This window comes from Leptonychotes weddellii, chromosome 14 (assembly GCF_054177405.1).
Source record: "Leptonychotes weddellii isolate Sample4059 chromosome 14, ASM5417740v2, whole genome shotgun sequence".
NCBI classification, from domain to species: Eukaryota; Metazoa; Chordata; class Mammalia; order Carnivora; family Phocidae; genus Leptonychotes; species Leptonychotes weddellii.
In genome coordinates, this window is record NC_138382.1 from 56,357,529 (window position 1) to 56,375,295 (window position 17,767).

Consider the following 17,767-nt stretch of genomic DNA (forward strand, 5'->3'; position numbering starts at 1 on the left):
GAAGGCAGTCGCTTAACCAACTGAGCCACCCAGGCGCCCCAGTAATGTATTTTTAAAATCATTATGTATGTTACGTTCATCTGCCCGTTCTCCTAGATCTGGCACAGCTTCCAGCGCGAAGATGCCAGACCCTTACTTGGAGAACCAGGCCCAGCCCCGCCGAAACAGCAAGGAAGCCGCTCGCTCCGCCCACTCCCGGGCCACACGGCCCCGCCCCAAAGCGCTCCGGCGCCGGTCCCAGGGCGCACGCGCAGGGCTCCTCCAGGCCGCGCGGAAGGGCGCGCGGCCGCGGAGGCCCCCTCCCCCACTTTTCGCTGCGCACGGCAGGAACCCGTCGCCCGGGCTGCTTCGTCTGCTGTGGTCGGTCGTCGTCATGGATTCTCCGTGGGATGAGCTGACCCTTGCCTTTTCTCGCACGTCTATGTTCCCCTTCTTTGACATCGCCCACTACCTGGTGTCCGTGATGGCGCTGAAGCGTCAGCCAGGTGAGTGCCGGGAGCCGCAGACCGGCCCCCTCACCGAGAGGGCAGCCTGAGCCGCCTGAACGGCCAAGCTGCCAGTGTCCCGGAGTCCTGTAGTCGAGCTGGAGGGGCGCCGCGAGCCAACCCTTCCGACCCCTCAAGCGCAGGTGGGGAAACTGAGGCAGGGAAGCGCGGTGGCCCCGGTATTCGTCAAAGGCGGCGCGACCTTGGGTCCGCGACGCCGGGTCAGGGACAGGTGACAGGGAAGCCGCCGCGGCATTTGGGAGCCCGGGTCCTGCCTGCGCCCGCCCAGGATGTGCGCCGTCTCCCGGTGGTGCCACCACTTCCTTGGAAAGTACAGTATTTAAAAGTCACCGTGGGACAGAGCTCCCGGGGACAGCAAGTGGGACTTGGTCGCTTGGAATGAGTAGTTCTGAAAGTTGTATCAATAGTTAAAAAGCCTCAAGCAGGCACACCAGATTCCCCTTAATGCAGCGCTCTGTCATCTTGCTTAGTGATTGTTGGAAGAGAGTGGATCCCCATTTTCCGTCTTATGAGTGACACCGTCCAAGAGTCCCTGTCTGTAGCCTGGGGGTAGAGTCTGAATACAGCATTTTGAGTTTGTTTGTTTTTTTTAGTATACGGCCAGGGAGCAATATTTGTATTTTCTTGTATTTTACATTCAGGATATGTTTGCTCCTGTACTGCTTTATTTTTGTAGTTACTCTGTTTGCCTTTTGGTTTTATGGATCTCTTCTTTCTTTGAGTCATTTATTTTCTTTTTCTACTTTCTCCCTGTTCATGCTGCCTGGTGCTATAGAGAGAGTAAGGAGTGAGGGCTTGAGGAGGTGCTGTACCTCTTATGGACTGTTGTTTGTTTTGTTTTGTTTTTAAACTGTTTGGTCTCGGAAATATTTTTCATTTACATTGATGTTTGTAGCCCAGTCTAAAGCATTGTTTGGTAAAAGTTTTGACCTGGAAAAGGTGACTGTTTTATTAAATCAGGACAGATAATCTGCGTAAGAAAGTGTTTCCCTGATTTGAAAAGAAGTACATCGTCATGCCGTATTCAATATTTGAAACTTTCTTGTATAGGCTACATCAGGTTCTCAAAGTGTGGTCCAGGAACCCTTGGGGTTCCAGACAGTTCCAGGTCAAAGTTATTTTCATAATAATATGCCGATGTTATTTGTCTTTTTTACACTGATTTTCTCACAAGTGTACAGTGGAGTTTTCCAGAGGCTACATGACCTGTGACACTGTAACAGACTGAGTACAGAAACAGATATGAGAGTCCAGCTGTTTTTTCTTTGAAGCCAGACATTAAAAGGATTTGCTAACATATAAAACAGTGGGACTTTTCTCACTAAATGTTTTTTGCTTTGGAAAAGTTATTTTTCATAAAGAATGCATAATTTATGTTAACATTTAGTACAGTTAGTATTTTTAAAATGAAAACATTAAGTACTACTTTAAAATTTTCTCAGTTGACAATTTCTAATATGCTAAATATTGCTGCCTGTAACTCAAATAAAAGCTCTTTGGAGTCTTCAAGAATTTTTTTCAGGTCTGACTTTAACGGTTTAATTTACATATATTATATTCACCCTTTTTAATAATAAAGTTTATGATTTTGGAAAACACATACAGACATGTGATTACCACCATTATCAAGATATACAATAGTTTCATCACTCACTCCAGATTCCTTCCTGCCCCTTTGTAGTCAGCCCTCCCCCCGTCCCTGCAACCACTCATCTGCTCACTAATTTTTAGGGGCGCAAGGAGTCCTGAGACCAAAAAATTTGAGAAGCACTGGACTAATTGAATGCTAAAACATAAATTACACATGGTGTGAAAAATATTTTACATTCCAGTAGCAGTGCTTGTAAACAGGTAAAAATGATAGAATTCATACAAAAGGGTGTACCTTTTTAAGCTTTTGCCAGGAATGTCTTAGACTGCCTTTTTCTTCCACAGTATTTGTTTTTACCCACTTTGTTACCGTTCGTAAATATCTTGTTATTCTGATGATAAGAAAAATAGTTTTCATTTCCATCTGTCATGGTTACTGAATGTGTGCTGCTTAAGTTTATTGGCAGTTTGTATTTCCACTTCTTATTGAGTTGATCATATTGTTTTTCCTATTTAAATTGTAATGTAATACATTTTTTAAGATGATAAATCAGGGGTGCTTGGCTGGCTCAGTCAGAAGAGCATGCGACTCGATCTCAGGGTTGTGAATTCAAGCCCCGTGTTGGGTGTAGAGATTACTAAAAAAATAAATAAAAATTAAAACTTAAAAAAATGATGAATCATCTTTACATTCTTGGGATAAACTCTATTTGTTTGAGGTATTATTTTTGTTTGCAGTATTATTTTAAGCATAGGGATTTTGATTTGCCAATACTTTATATAAATTTTTACTTAATTGGCAACTTTTCCCTAACCCCCGTTGACTGATTCTGTAGAACTTAGACCAATAGTACAATAAAGCTACAGTTCATCCATGTAGTACCAGGATTCTTCTTTTTATTCTCTCAAGCATGTTATTCCTTGAGTCTCTTGACTTTTGGAATGTGCTCTACCACTGCCAATACCTCATTCCTCACTTTCCTACTACGTACATCTTATATGTCTTTACGTAGACGTTAAAAAATGCTAGTGGAAACAAGAGGGTAAAGGGGATTAACTCTTTCTTTCTGTGGTGTGGATAAGGACAGCATCCCTTTTTTGTTTGGTTCAGGCTGTAGGCCTTCAAATCCATATAAAGATTATGGTTTTCCCCTCCTTTTCCATATGACTTGTGCTTCAAGCAAAGACATCAGGGTACTTAATAAACTGGGTTGTTATTTATTTATTTATTTATTTTAAGGTTTTGTTTATTATTTGACAGAGAGAGAGAGCAGAAGTAGGCAGAATGGCAGGCAGAGGGAGAGGGAGAAGCAGGCTCCCAGCTGAGTGGGGAGCCGGATGTCGGGCTCCTCCCAGGACCCTGGTATCCTGACCTGAGCTGAAGGCAGATGCTTAACTGACTGAGCCACCCAGGTGCCCCTGTTTTTTATTTCTTAATTTACCTCCATTTGTAAATAATTAACTTTAGTTTCTCCTAAACCTTGGCATCTGATTATCTATAGTTTTTAGTTTTAGTTAGTAGGATAGGTTTTGCTTGTTTGTTTTCCATTTTCCTGGGTATTTTATTAGGAGGTTGGAAAATGCTGCCTTGAGGGCTGTTAGTCAGAAACCATTTAACGGAAAGTTTACATCATCAACTTTAATCTCTCTTATCTTACATTTTTAATCTGCCTTCTGTCTTTTCTTATTTAAATCTTCATTAAAATAAACACATTTCTTCAGTCATACATTCATAATCCAGTTGCTATTTTCTGTAAGACTTCCTGAAAATTTAATCTACAATTATTTCTACTTGATTTTTATACACAAAATCTATTTTTCTCCTTAATTCTCCCATCACTATTTTGCTAACCTTTCTCGAATCACAGGGAGTTCAGTTAAGCAAATATTTATTGAAACTCCACTGCATATCAGGCACTATATTAGATATTGAGGATACCAAGATGAAAGATGCTGTTGTAGCCCTGAAGGAACTCAGTTGTGCTTTTGTCGTCGTCTTTTTTTGATAGTATCACATAAGGTTTTCCTACCTTTCCTATACAATAATAGTATTCATTTCAGATACATGCAGAAACACTGTAGTATCTTAATTCACATCTCTTTAAGGTAGGTATCATTGAACTCATTTTACAGATGAGCAATAGCCTTACAGGAATAAAATAACCGTATTTAAGTCACATCCGTTAATAAATTATGGAGCTTGGTCTTCGGCTAATTCCAAAGTTCTCAAATATTCTGTGCTCTCTTTTTGCAGGTCCATTTAATGTTTCTGGTTTCTCAATATTTAGCAATTTCTCAATAAGAAAATTATTTTCTCCCATGATTTCTGTCATTTCTTTATCACCAGTGAGTTTTTCCTTTGCTTTTAGGAATTAAATCCAGGAATAAAGCTTATTATTTTTCCCCCTTCTAATTTGTAGGAAATGAAAGGATTAATATGTCAAGAATTTGTCAGTTCTGATGATTCTGTAAAGGTGGCAGCATAGTTTTGCTGTCTTTATGAATCCACACATAAAAGCATACAGAAAAGTACAAAAATTGTAAATGTATAGATCAGTGAATTTTAAAAACGAGCACATCTATTTAATCAACATCCAGATAAAAATAGAACATTCATGAAACCCTAAAAGCCCCTTATGTTATGTGATATGTTAAAAAGTGACAGTTTTTCCTCCCCACTGTAGGGTGGAAAAGGATGTCTCAGAAATGACAGCTCACAATACTTCCGTTAGTTTAGAGAATCTTACTTGAATATCTTTAACTTTTAAGTGAAAGAATATTTGATTGACATGACATAAAATATTGGTCAGGGAGTGTGGTGTGGTAGAAAGAGCTCATAAAATCAGGAGACCACTGTTAAAACTCTATCACTAACTTGGTAGTTTGGGATAAGAACTTAAAACTCAATATTTTATTTGTAGAGTGAGTGGGCTGGACTAGAACAACAGCTGAGCAGTGTTCCCTCCTTAGGAATCTCAGTTTTGGTTCTAAAGAGATGTTTGTTCACAAGTTTCTAAGTTTAAATAATTTCAACCCATCCTTTGTTTCCCCAGCTGTGGTAAACTCCTGTCTGTAGTTGATAACTGCTGTGATACCATAGTATTGACTTTTTACCTTTTCAACAATATAGTTAACAATTTTATACTTAACGTCTTTATAGTAAATTCTCTCTGTTAAAATAACCATGTATTTTCTCTTTCCTAACTGGACTCTGACTGGTACATAATCCTGGCAGTGAAGTTTAATTTCCTACTTTCTGGTTTGCGTATGTCATGTTAGGATATCTAAAGTACTGGCTACTACCTGCCTGTAGATCCAGTAAGTACAGTGTCATCAGTGTAGTGGACCAGTGTGATGTATGGATTCCCAATATGATCAAAATCTCTGTGGACTTTGTTGGAGAGCAGGAGAGTTGACATAGACCTAAGGCAGGACTGCAATAGTGTACTGTTCACCTAGCCAGGTAAAAGTAAAGTGTTTCTGGGGTTCCTTGCAAATTAATACGGAGAAAAAGGATTTGCCTCCCAGGTTATAGGGGTTATGTTGCTTTATTGCAGTAAAAATACTGGATCTTGAATACCAGCTGCAATCAGAATCACTACCTGTCTACATTTATGATAATCCACATTTTCCAAGATCCATCTGCTTTACGTATAGACCAAATAAGCAAGTTAAATGGGATGTGATAGTTATCACCACCTTTTCATCTTTGATATTTTTGGTTATGGCACCCATCTCTGTGGTATTGCTTTTTAAAAATACCTTCAGGAGGAGAAGAAACTCTAGGAGCTTCTACTTGAATGTTTCTACCATACTGATCCTTACTCCATAGATCAGAGGATCAGTATGGGCTTTGTGTCAGTTGCCAACTATGTCTGTTCTAGTTATACATTAAGGAACTGGGGAAATAACCACAAGGTGGGTCTGTGGATTTACTTGGCCCAGTATGATTCAGACTTGATCCAAAACTGGAAGTAGAATATGACTTTATTTTCTAGCTTTCATTTCATAATGAAAATATTTTGATGTTAAAGTCCATAGGTGCTTATGAGTGCTTCAAAACTCATATACTTTGCATTAGAGTAAGGCCTCAATGTGACAAATTTTGCTAAGAGTTTTGGGGAAAATAATTCTATTGCTAGCATATCACAAATATGTTAACTCAAGGTAGGACAGAGAATTTTTTGTCTTCTAAATATCAGCATGTTAAAAATAAAATAACATATCTTAACACAGCTTGTTCCTTAGCTAAAGGAATACATCTTTGTTTTAAAACTGAGAAAAAAATTAAAGCTATCATATTAACTATTTTTTCCTACTGAAAATTATTTATATGCTGGAAAGATATACAAGCTGTTTCTGGTTAACTATCTGTATTTTCACAGTTTAACTTCACGATAAACTAATTCTGGTACTGGTGTGATATATACAAAGGAACATAACACCTAAAGAAATTTGTCATAAGACTGCCTCATACTGTAAAATGTGTTACCACAGTGTGTGTACTGAAGAGAACTTTATAGAAAGACCAATTTGAGTTAGGGAAATTTTTCTAGCTGACATAATTTTGAAAGTTAGGCAAAAAAGATTCATGTGAGGGGGACCCTTCAATTCTGTTCTTTTCCTTTCTTTTTTTCTCTAATAAAATCTTAGTATCACTGATTAAGTCTCTTGGGGTTATGAGTACTTTTTTAGAGCTGTGGTGTGTTGTTTTCATCCCATCCTTGCAATAAGAACTCAAAAGAATTAGATCTTGGGCTCAGAATAAAAGCATCCAAGGGTTGCATTTTGCCTACTTTTTCTGCAGGTTGTGATCAGTAAATAAATCAACAAAGTGTCTCCCATGTACTAGGTAATAAGTGTGTTTTTATGTGTATTTCCTTATTTTAATCCTTATTTTATGAAAGTTGAAACTTAAGCCAAGAGGGTTTAGTGGTCCTACAAAGACGTTACAAAACTGGTATGTAATTACAGATGCCTCTTTGATTTGTGACAATACAAAGGGAAATTCATGGTAGTAAAATCATAATATTTGAGCTCTTGAAATACTTCCATATATTTTTCTGTCATTCAGTACATTTATAGAGCACCTACTCTATACTAAAGTCTCTTAGAATTTTAATAGGTAAGAACTTTATAATGGAGCTAACACTTAAAAACAAAATCTAGAATGTGATATGTCTTAAGAGGAAAGAATAAAATGTGCAAGTTGAGGAAAAAGAGCTATTTTGACAGACTTAATCAGAAATGAATATTACATGAGCAAATCATTTGTATGAAATCATTTGGTAAATTTGATTCAGATTGTTTTTATGGTCAAAGGAAAACCTGGGTACATTTGAATTTGGCTGAGTCAGTGAGTGGTGAGTATCAGATGGATGAAGGTAATGCTAAATCTCCATTAGAGTAATACCAAGGAACACAGAGGACGGACACCAGTGAGTATTCCTAATTGTATGTTTATTCAAAGTAATCAGTTACCTTCAAATGTGTTCTTCATGGTGACTGTGCTATGATTATGGCTCTCATGCAGTTAGAACTTCCATTTTCAGAATGCATTCCCAGAGCTAACCAGGGTATGCCTGAGAGAGAGGGAGAGAGAGAGAGAGAGACAGACACACACACACACACACACACACACACACACACACGGTAGGGTTGGGAGAGAGTTAAGAGTAAGGGGGAAAAAGAGTGTGTGTGTGTGTGTGTAAATAAGCATAGGGAAGTCTGAAAGTTGTCTCAGACAACTCAGAATAGGAGTGTGATAGAATGGCAGAAATAGGAGAGGGTAATTTTGCTTTTCATTTTTATTTACTTACGTAATAATAGTGATAAGCTAATACTTAGTTGCTTACTATGTGCTAGGCCCCCATTCTAAATGATTTCAAAGTACTCACTTGTAATTGATCCTTAGTTGATCCTTATAACAACCCTGTGATGTAGGTTACTTTTTTCTTTACCTCTTCTGTGTGTATGCGTATTTTTTTTTTTTTTTTAAGTTGTGGGAAAGCTAACAATTAGCTTGTTGAGTTCACATAGAGTACGGGCTGGTGCCAGGATTTATACCCTTAAGTACTCTATATTGCTTTTTTTTTTTTCTTTTAAGATTTTATTTATTTGAGAGAGAGAGAGAGACAGGTGCAGGCAAATGGGGGGAGGGGCAGAGGGAGAGAGAGAGAAGTGGACTCCCCACTGAGCAGGGAGCCAGGCCTGGGGCTCTATCCCAGGACTCTGGGAACATGACCTGAGCTGAAGGTTGACAGATGCTTAACTGACTGAGCCACCCAGGTGCCCCTCTGTATTGCTTTTCAACATGAATATGGTGCAGTATGGGAGTTAGTGACCATTACCTAAAGAAAAGATTATGCTCATTTATTAGGCTGACTGACCAATGTTATAATTAGTCACCACTGCGTGGTGCTCTATTGCCCATACACATATTTAGGTAGGTCATAATATTTAGGTAGAGACATAGTGGTATCACATTTTGTGTGGGAGTTTGGCTTTAAAGAGAGCATGATCATGTATTATCAAAATAATTCTTGAAAATTCTTAGGTTTAGGGGAAATTGCTACACTGAAGATTGATGTCCTGCCTTTTAGTACATTTCTCATAACTGATTTTTCTTCCAGATTGGAACAGGTCACCATTTCTTGAGTTATCACTAGATGCATATCATTAAACCTTGGCATCACTTCACTTGACAGGATGTGTACACCACAGAAAATGCACATCTGCCAACTCATGTTCACTCCTGGGCACATTTTGTTGTGTGGAATGGTGGGTTGTACTATTTGACTTTTATCTCTTTTTTTTTCCTGAGCACCTACAGATGAATTTCCAAGTATGATGATGTTACTCTACTGAATTCACACATATATTTATGTAGTTTGTTTTGTTTTTGCATAAATGTGCCTTTTCCTAAGAGATAACAACAGTTAATAGTTTGGTTATATATTCTTGCAGACCTTATTTTATGTATTACTTATATATGTACTGATAGAAATACATGGTTTTCTGTTTTCCTCCTGTAAATGATTTCTTACTGTACATATTATTTATATACATATGAATTTTTTGTCATATTAGTGCATGTAAAGCTGCTATATTCTTTTAAATAGATGCATTGTATTCCACAGATTGGGAGTGACATAATTTGTTAAAATTTTGTTTAATTATACAATTAGTAAATGAACATTTTATTTAAAAAGAATTCAAATATGATTAAACAACATAATCAGTATAATTAAATAAATTTAAATCTCCTTTGACCATCCTCCCATATCCTAGGCTTTCTCAAGAGATAATAACAGTTAACATTTTTGGTGTATTGCAGACCCTTTTCTGTGCATTTCATATATATGCATGTACCTATAGAAATGTATAGTGTTTGCATTTTTGCTCATAAATGATTCCAAAAAATAAATGACTCCATGCTGTAATATTGGTGTTCAACATCATTGTATTTGGTTCTTTGTTTTTACTCAATAGGATGTCTTAGGGATCTTCTCATGTTGATGTTGCTTTATCACACTCTTGATTGCTCCTGTGTAGTATTCCATAGAACAAATGATTATGGTTTAACTGTTCTCTGATGATGGTTGTTTAGATTTTTTTCATTTTTTTCACAGCATTATAAACAACACTGCTTTAATGTTCTTGTATGAAATTTCTTGGGCACTTGAGTCCGTTTTAAATTAAAAATTTAAATTTATACTCCCAAATTATTTTTAATACTGTTACAGGAGTATATGAATTTCTTCACACCTTTTCCAGCTAATAAGTTAATATTAATAAATATTAAGCTGTAAATTTTTTTTGCCAGTTGGATGTGTGAGAAATATAACATCTTTTTAAATTTTGTTTTTTCTTGCTTACTGGTGATTTGAGGGAGGACTTTCTTTTTTTGGTATGTTTATTAGTCATTTATATTTCCCACTTTGTGACTTGCTCATTTTTCTCTTCTGTTTGTTGTCTTTTTCTGTTGATTTATTGGAATTTGCCTTATGTAAGTTGAAAAACACTATGCCAGACTTTTGTCATATAGAAGTTTTAAATTTTAGTGAGGGGAGACGAACCACGAGAGACTATGGATTCTGAGAAACAAACTGAGGGTTCTAGAGGGGAGGAGAGTGGGGGGATGGGTTAGCCTGGTGATGGGTATTAAAGAGGGCACGTATTGAATGGAGCACTGGGTGTTATACGCAAACAATGAATCATGGAACACTACATCAAAAACTAATGATGTAATGTATGGTGATTAACATAACATAATAAAATAAAATTTAAAAAAATTTTGGTGAGGTCAGAAAAGTCTTTTCCTTTATAGCTTTATTCAGGTTAAGTACTTTTCTTTCTGTTCTTAGATTGCTTGATTTTTTTAAAAATCAGGAATATTGAATTTTTAAGTCTTTAACTGTCTAAAGGGGAGATGATAATTTGTTAGCATAGTGAATGATTTAAATGAATTTTTAAATATTGAATCCTTTTTTAATTCTTTGGATAAAATCTACTTGGTCATGATTTATTATCTTTTCAAAAAACTACTGATTTCAATTTGTTATTAATATATTGGTGCATTATACTCATAAGTTAGAATTATAGTGTATCTTTTTCCTTTCCTTCCTCCCTCCCTTCCTATCTCTTTCCTTTCCTCCTTCCTCTCTCACTCTCTTTTTTTCTTTATAATTTTTGATGTTAGGATTATGTTGTTTCATAGAATGATTTAAGTTTTTCTCCTTTGCTATATTCCATAATGGTTATATAGCATAAAAATGAGTAATCCAAAAATATTTGGTAAATGTTTTCCATTAGTTTATTGGGGTTAACACCTTTCTTAAGATAGATTTTTGCCTTGTAGTTTTTTTTCCATAGTTATATGTACAAGTTTCTATCCTAAGGGAATTTTGCTAATTGTCCATTTCAACTACATCTTCACATTTATTAGATTAAATGCATGTTGTTTTCCTGTAATTAAAAAACCCTATAAAACTATTTCCTTAATTTTCCTTCTAATGTTTTGCATTATTTTTGTTCCTACCCTTTCTCAGACTTGTTGAACAATGGTTGGTTTTATTGGTCTTTTCAAGAACAGCTTTGGGTTGGCTTTATTGATTGCCCATCTCCATCTCCCTATTCTAGCTTCTCTTTAGTGGGTTTCTACTTTTATTTTTATAAATTGTTTCTATTTCTCTGGCTGAGTTTATTTTTTTTTTGTACTTTCCCTTTGATATTTCATACTTACAGAAAAGTTACCAGAATAGGTCAAGGAATTCTTGTATACTTAGATTCACCAACCATTTACATTTTGCCCCATTTATTTTTTTTCCAGCTTTATTGAGGTATAATTGACAAAATTATATATATTTAAAATGTACAATTTGATGGTTTGATATGCATATGAATTGCTAAATGATTATAACAATCAAGTTAATTAGCACATCCATCATCTCACATAGTTACCTTTTTTTTAATTGGTGGTGGTGACTTATGATTGACTGTCTTAGCAAATTTCAAGTGTACTGTATTGTCACTATGCTGTACATTAGATCCCCAGAACTTACTCATTTTATAACTAGAAGTTTGTACTTTCACATCTCTTTGAACGTTTTTATTTATGCATATTATTTTTTCAGAACTACTTGAATGTAAATTGGAAGCATTTGCCCAGTTACTTCAAATTACTTAAGTGTGTTAATATTTCAGAACCACAGAACTGTTACTAAAATCAGAAAGTTTAACAGTGATACAACACCATTATTAAGCCAGGGTCCATATTTAGATTTCATCAGTCATCCAAAAAGGTCATTTATAAATATTCTTTCCCACTCCAGGATATGATCTAGAATATACGTTGCATGTAGTTGTCTCTTTAATGTTATTTAATCTGGAGCATTTTTTTTTTTTTTTAATTTCTTGACTTTGACATAATGTTATTTAATCTGGAGCATTTTTTTTTTTTTTTTAATTTCTTGACTTTGACATAATGTTATTTAATCTGGAGCATTTTTTTTTTTTTTTAATTTCTTGACTTTGACATTGCTAAAGTTTAGGCCATGTTTTTTTTCCAGAAGTGCCCTCAGTTTGGGTGTATCTGATTAGATTAGTTCAGGTTGTATGTTTTTGGTAGCAATACTATAGAAATAAAGATGTGTTCTTAGTGAATCATAACAGGAGTCATCTGATGTTTATTTACAGTGATATCTGCAAGGTTTCTCCACTCTAAAATTACTGTTTCCCTCTGTAATTAATAAGTTGTTAGGAGGCATTTTAAGATTATGTATATATCTGTTCCTCATCAACCTTTCACCTCTGGGTTTATTTTGTTACTCTGTTTCTAGCCTGTCATGTTAAAAGCTTAGTTTGTTTATTTCAGCTTTTATTTTCTAAAGTACTTAAGATAATAAATTTTTCTTAAAATATGCTGTGACATATCAACTGGAAGTACTTAAATAAGGCTGGGAATAAAAGGAGAGAGTAAGTAGGGAGATTGTTTATAATAATGTGCTACTAGGAAACTGGCAGTAAGAGCCTGAACAGAGTATTTTAAAGGTGGCCCAAATCACGTATGTCTTAAAATGTTTCCAGTCTTGCTTTAAAGAACAAAAGATAGAGTTTATGATGATTGTCATTGTCACACCTATGAGTAATAGTAAGCTTTTGAAAGTTAAGAAATTAAGTTTATTTCTTTAGTGCCACTGGGACTTTAGGATTTGTTTAGTATACAATTATCTCAGACCACATTTTTACTTTACCATTTCAGGAGCTGCGGCAGTGGCATGGAAGAATCCTCTTTCAAGCTGGTTTACTGCTATGCTCCATTGCTTTGGTGGAGGAATTTTATCCTGTGTATTGCTTGCAGAGCCTCCGTTGAGGTTTCTTGCAAACACCACTAATATATTACTGGCATCTTCAATCTGGTAAGCTGCCGTTATGATGAACTGTGAGACATTTTAAAAATTGTTTTGTAAATTCTTAGTAAATGAATTTTTTTCTTTAAAACCTATTTTATGTTCTTGAAAAGTGAATGCATGTGCAAAGGAAGGAATCTAGATAAAGCCAGTGTTTTTAAGTGCAAAGCGTGTCTCTTTCTCACCCTTGGCTTTTATCCTGTCCCAGAGGCAAGTATTGTTACCATCGTATGTATCTTTAGTTGGAAGCTTGTCAGATGTGATACAGGGCACCAAATATTTGGCCCCAAACAGTTTATCTAACTCATACACACAGATATACAACAGGATAAAATCAAGAATGTGACCAACTACACAAAAATCCAAGTGATTATGATTCATATGTAATAATCGTTCTTGTCATAGTCCGTGTTGGATTTTTCAGAGCCTTATGGGATTTAACATTAATTTTGTTTTTAATTTAGTTTTGAAGTGAAGAAAAAATGTTAGCAGGAATTGCTTTGGATTCTTACAAATTAAAATATTTAGTTATCCTTAAGATTGATCCATCAAGCTGGGGAAAAAAAAACTATAATACAATCAGTGCTTTGCTACCTCTGAAGCAGAAACTATACTTTTGATTAAAAACAATATCGGGGCGCCTGGGTGGCTCAGTCATTAAGCATCTGCCTTCAGCTCAGGTCATGATCCCAGGGTCCTGGGATCGAGCCCCACATCTGGCTCCCTGCTCAGCGGGAGCCCTGCTTCTCCCTCTCCCACTCCCCCTGCTTGTGTTCCCTCTCTCTCTGTCAAATAAATCTTTTAAAAAAAATCAAATATATAATGTTAGGAGCACTTAAAGTTCATTTTTATTGTGATAATTTTTTAAATGAATATGTAACCAGTCTTAAAAGGGAATATTATAAATAGTAGTGGCAATGGGAAAAAGTTAATAGTGGAAACCTGTGGCAGTGGAAACAAGTGGAAGTAGAATAATAAATTTGATAGCTAATATTTACTGAGTTGTTAACTGTATATCAGCTAAATTCTTTATATTCATATTTAATCATAAGAGTCATATAAGGTAACCATTTTTTGCATTTGACAGATGAGAAAACCGAGGTATTGAGAAACTTTGCTAAAATTTACATGTTTAGTAAGTGATTGAACTAGGATCAAAACCAGGAAATTTGACTTTAGAGCCTTGACATTTAACAGCCACTATCTCTCATAAATTAGTTTTTTTTTTTAAAGGTTTTATTTATTTGACACAGAGACACAGCAAGAGAGGGAACACAAGCACGGGGAGTGGGAGAGGGCTTCCCGTGGAGCAGGGAGCCCGATGTGGGGCTCAATCCCACGATGCTGGGATCAAGACTCGAGCTGAAGGCAGACACTTAACGACTGAGCCACCCAGGCGTCCCTGTTTGTTTGTTTGTTTTTTAAGTAAACTCTACTCCCAGTATGGGATTCAGACTCATGACCCTGACGTCAAGAGTGCATGCTTTACCAACTGAGCCAGCCAGGTGCCCCTATCTCTCATAGACTTGTTTAACCATCTCTTAAAGTATAGTCTTGCTATGTGTTTGTTTTCTTTCTTTCTTTCTTTCTTTCTTTCTTTCTTTCTTTCTTTCTTTCTTTCAGTAAGTACAATTAACATATAGTGTTTTATTAGTTTTGGTGTACAGTAAAATGTTTCAAGAATTCTATACATTCATTACTCAGTGCTCATAATGATAAGTGTACTCTTAAACCCCTTTATCTATTTCAGCCATCTCCCTACCCAGCTGCCCTCTGGCAACCAGCAGTTTGTTCTCTGTATTTAAGAGTGTTTTGGTCTCTTTTTTTCTTTGTTTGTTTGTTTTGTTTCTTAAATTCCACATATAAGTGAAATCATAGTGTATTTGTCTTTCTCTGACTGACTTATTTTATATAGCATTATACCATCTAGGTCCATGTTTAACATCACTAATTATCAGGAAAATGCAAATCAAAAGTACAGTGAGATATCACCTCACACCCTGTCAGAATGTCTAAAATGAAAAACACAAGAAACAAGTGTTGGCCTGGATGTGGAGAAAGAGGAACCCTCTTTCACTGTTGGTAGGAATGCAAGTTGGTGCAGCCATTGTGGCAAACAGAATGAGGGCTCCTTAAAAAATTAAAAATAGAATTACTATATGATCTAGTAATTCCACTACTGGGTAAAATGAAAATGAAGATTCTAATTTGAAAATATACATGCACCTCTTTGTTTATTGCAGCGTCATTTACAATAGTCAAGATATGGAAGCAACCCGAGTGTCCATCCATAGATGAATGTATAAAAAAATATGGTGTGTGTATGTATATATATATATACACACACACATATATATACACACATATATATGGTGCAGTATTACTCAGCCATAAAAAAGAATGAGATCTTGCCATTTACAACAACATGGATGGACCTAGGGGGTATAATGCTGTGTTTTAAAAGGCTTACTCAAACACTTTTATTTCTATAACAATATTTTAAAAAGATACTAGCTTAGCATTTATTGTAATTATAATTTTATAATTTAATTTATTATAATTTTATAATTATATATTATAAATAAATTTATAATGCTGAAACTATATAAAAAGTAGGATATCCAGAGTCTGACACTTACTGTCACTTCTACTTCTGCTCCTGTATACTAACCACCACTCTTTCTTGGATGGACAAAGTGATTATTTAAAAATAAGTTAGAGGGGTGCCTGGGTGGTGCAGTAGGTTAAGTGTTCAGCTCTTGATCTCAGGGTCATGAGTACAAGCCCTGTGTCGGGCTCCACGCTGGCACGCTGGGTGTCGAGCCTGCTTAAAAAATATAAAAATAAAAATAAATTAGAATATATTACTCCTATGCTCAGTGGTTTCTTACCTGATTAAGAACAAGATCTAAAACTCTTACTATGGCCTATAAAACCTTACAATATCTTCCCTTTCATTCTTTCTGATGTAGTCTTTCCACTGTACTCCTGTTCATTGTTTTAGCCACCATTGGTTTTACCATTTCTTGAATACATAAGGTGCTTTTCTACCTCAGTACTTTTGTGCTTGCAGTCTTCTCTCTGTAATACTGTTTCCCCAGAAAGCTTGTTTTTTTTTTTTTCTTTTTTCAGAGAGGTCTCCCTGACTGAAATAGCACCTCCTCCCCCATGAGTATCACATAATCCTTCTTTATTTTTCTTCTTAGGCTTATTACTGTCTCACGTATTATCTATTTCTTTTTATGTTGGTCTGTCTCATTCTACTAGAATAATAGTTTCTCAGAACAGGGACTTTGTTTTGTGAACTGTGTGATAAGTACTTTTCTAGGTTCAGTAAATACATTGCTAAAGAAATGAACTGCTATGTATTGTTATAAGGGATTTCTGTAATTGAGTAGTAAGGAATTATAGCTCTTGATTATTTGATCCCTTAAATGAAAAAAAAAATTGCTTGTCTATAAATGGATGCTTTCTTGGCTTAAATTAAAAGGTATGTTAGAAATGGAAAATAAATGCATTTTTATATGGTGAATTAATAGTATAGTGTTTAATTATTTGTTAACCTCAGATCTTTTATTATCCCAGTTTTACATAGGAGGAAATTGAGGCTTAGGGAATTGGTGAATGGCAGGGTCTGAGTTCAACTTAGCATTTGGACTATGATCTTAACCAAGATGAGTTTTCATTTTTTTTTAAAGATTTATTTATATATTTATTTATTTGGAGAGAGAGAGAGCACACACAAGCAGCCCGGAGGGTCAGAGGAAGGGGGAGAAACAGACTCCCCTCTGAGCAGGGGGTCTGATGTGGGGCTCGACCTGAGACGAAGGCAGACGCGCTTAACCCACTGAGCCACCCAGGCATCCCTAGATGAGTTTTCGTTTTGAACAGTTTTCTTTTTTTAGGACCAAATCTTTTTGTCTTTATTTATTATTACAATATGTTTTTTTCTTTAAAAATTTTCCGGGCACCTGGGTGGCTCAGTTGGTTAAGCGACTGCCTTCGGCGTGGGTCATGATCCCGGGGTCCTGGGATTGAGTCACATATCGGGCTTCCCTTGCTCTGTGGGGAGCCTGCTTCTCCCTCTCCCACTGCCTGCCACTCTCCCTGCTTGTGCTGTCTGTCAAATAAAACCTTTAAAAAAAAATAAAAAAAAACTTTTCAATTAATATTGAATAGGTACAAAAGAATATTTATAAAATATATGCAAAGTGTAAAGAACTGTAATATAATGAAAACTGCATTTCCATCATTTAGAATAAGAATCTTTTTATTATAAAGTGAAAATTCAGAAAACCACAAAAAACAAATATTTTGCCTAATGAATTATTATAAAGTATAACCTTGAAACCACTCTCCAAGTCAAGAGATAAGGCTTTGCCAGTTCATCCTAGAAGTCCCTTCTGTGTGTCCCATTCCAATCACAATGCTTTTCCCACCTTAAATAACCATTACAGTAGCACACCATTATCTTGACTTTTATGGTAATTGCTTGTATATTTTTATAATTTTATCTTCCAAATGTTCATCCCTAGACACTATAATTTAGTCATGCCTATTAAAAAAATTAATGTCTCTTAAGTTTTTTTATAGGTTCCCCCTCCATTCCTTTTTTCCCTCATAATTTATCTTTTTTTTTTAATGTTATGTTAGTCACCATACAGTACATCATTAGTTTTTGATGTAGTGATCCACAATTCACTGTTTTCGTATAACACCCAGTGCTCCATGCAGTGCGTGCCCTCCTTAATACCCATCACT

The 17,767-nt window shown here is 35.8% G+C and overlaps 1 protein-coding gene across 2 annotated transcripts in view; it reads left to right on the plus strand.

Moving 5' to 3' along the window:
- The first annotated feature begins 229 nt into the window (after window positions 1-229).
- TMEM38B (transmembrane protein 38B) overlaps window positions 230-17,767 on the plus strand; it is a 52,927-nt gene continuing 35,389 nt past the window's right edge. For both annotated transcript variants that reach the window (XM_081803317.1, XM_081803316.1), the window contains exons 1-2: window positions 230-485; window positions 12,859-13,015. In XM_081803317.1, coding sequence (XP_081659443.1) covers window positions 374-485; window positions 12,859-13,015 — 269 coding nt within the window. In that variant the 5' untranslated portion in view covers window positions 230-373. The remainder of the gene's footprint in view (window positions 486-12,858; window positions 13,016-17,767) is intronic.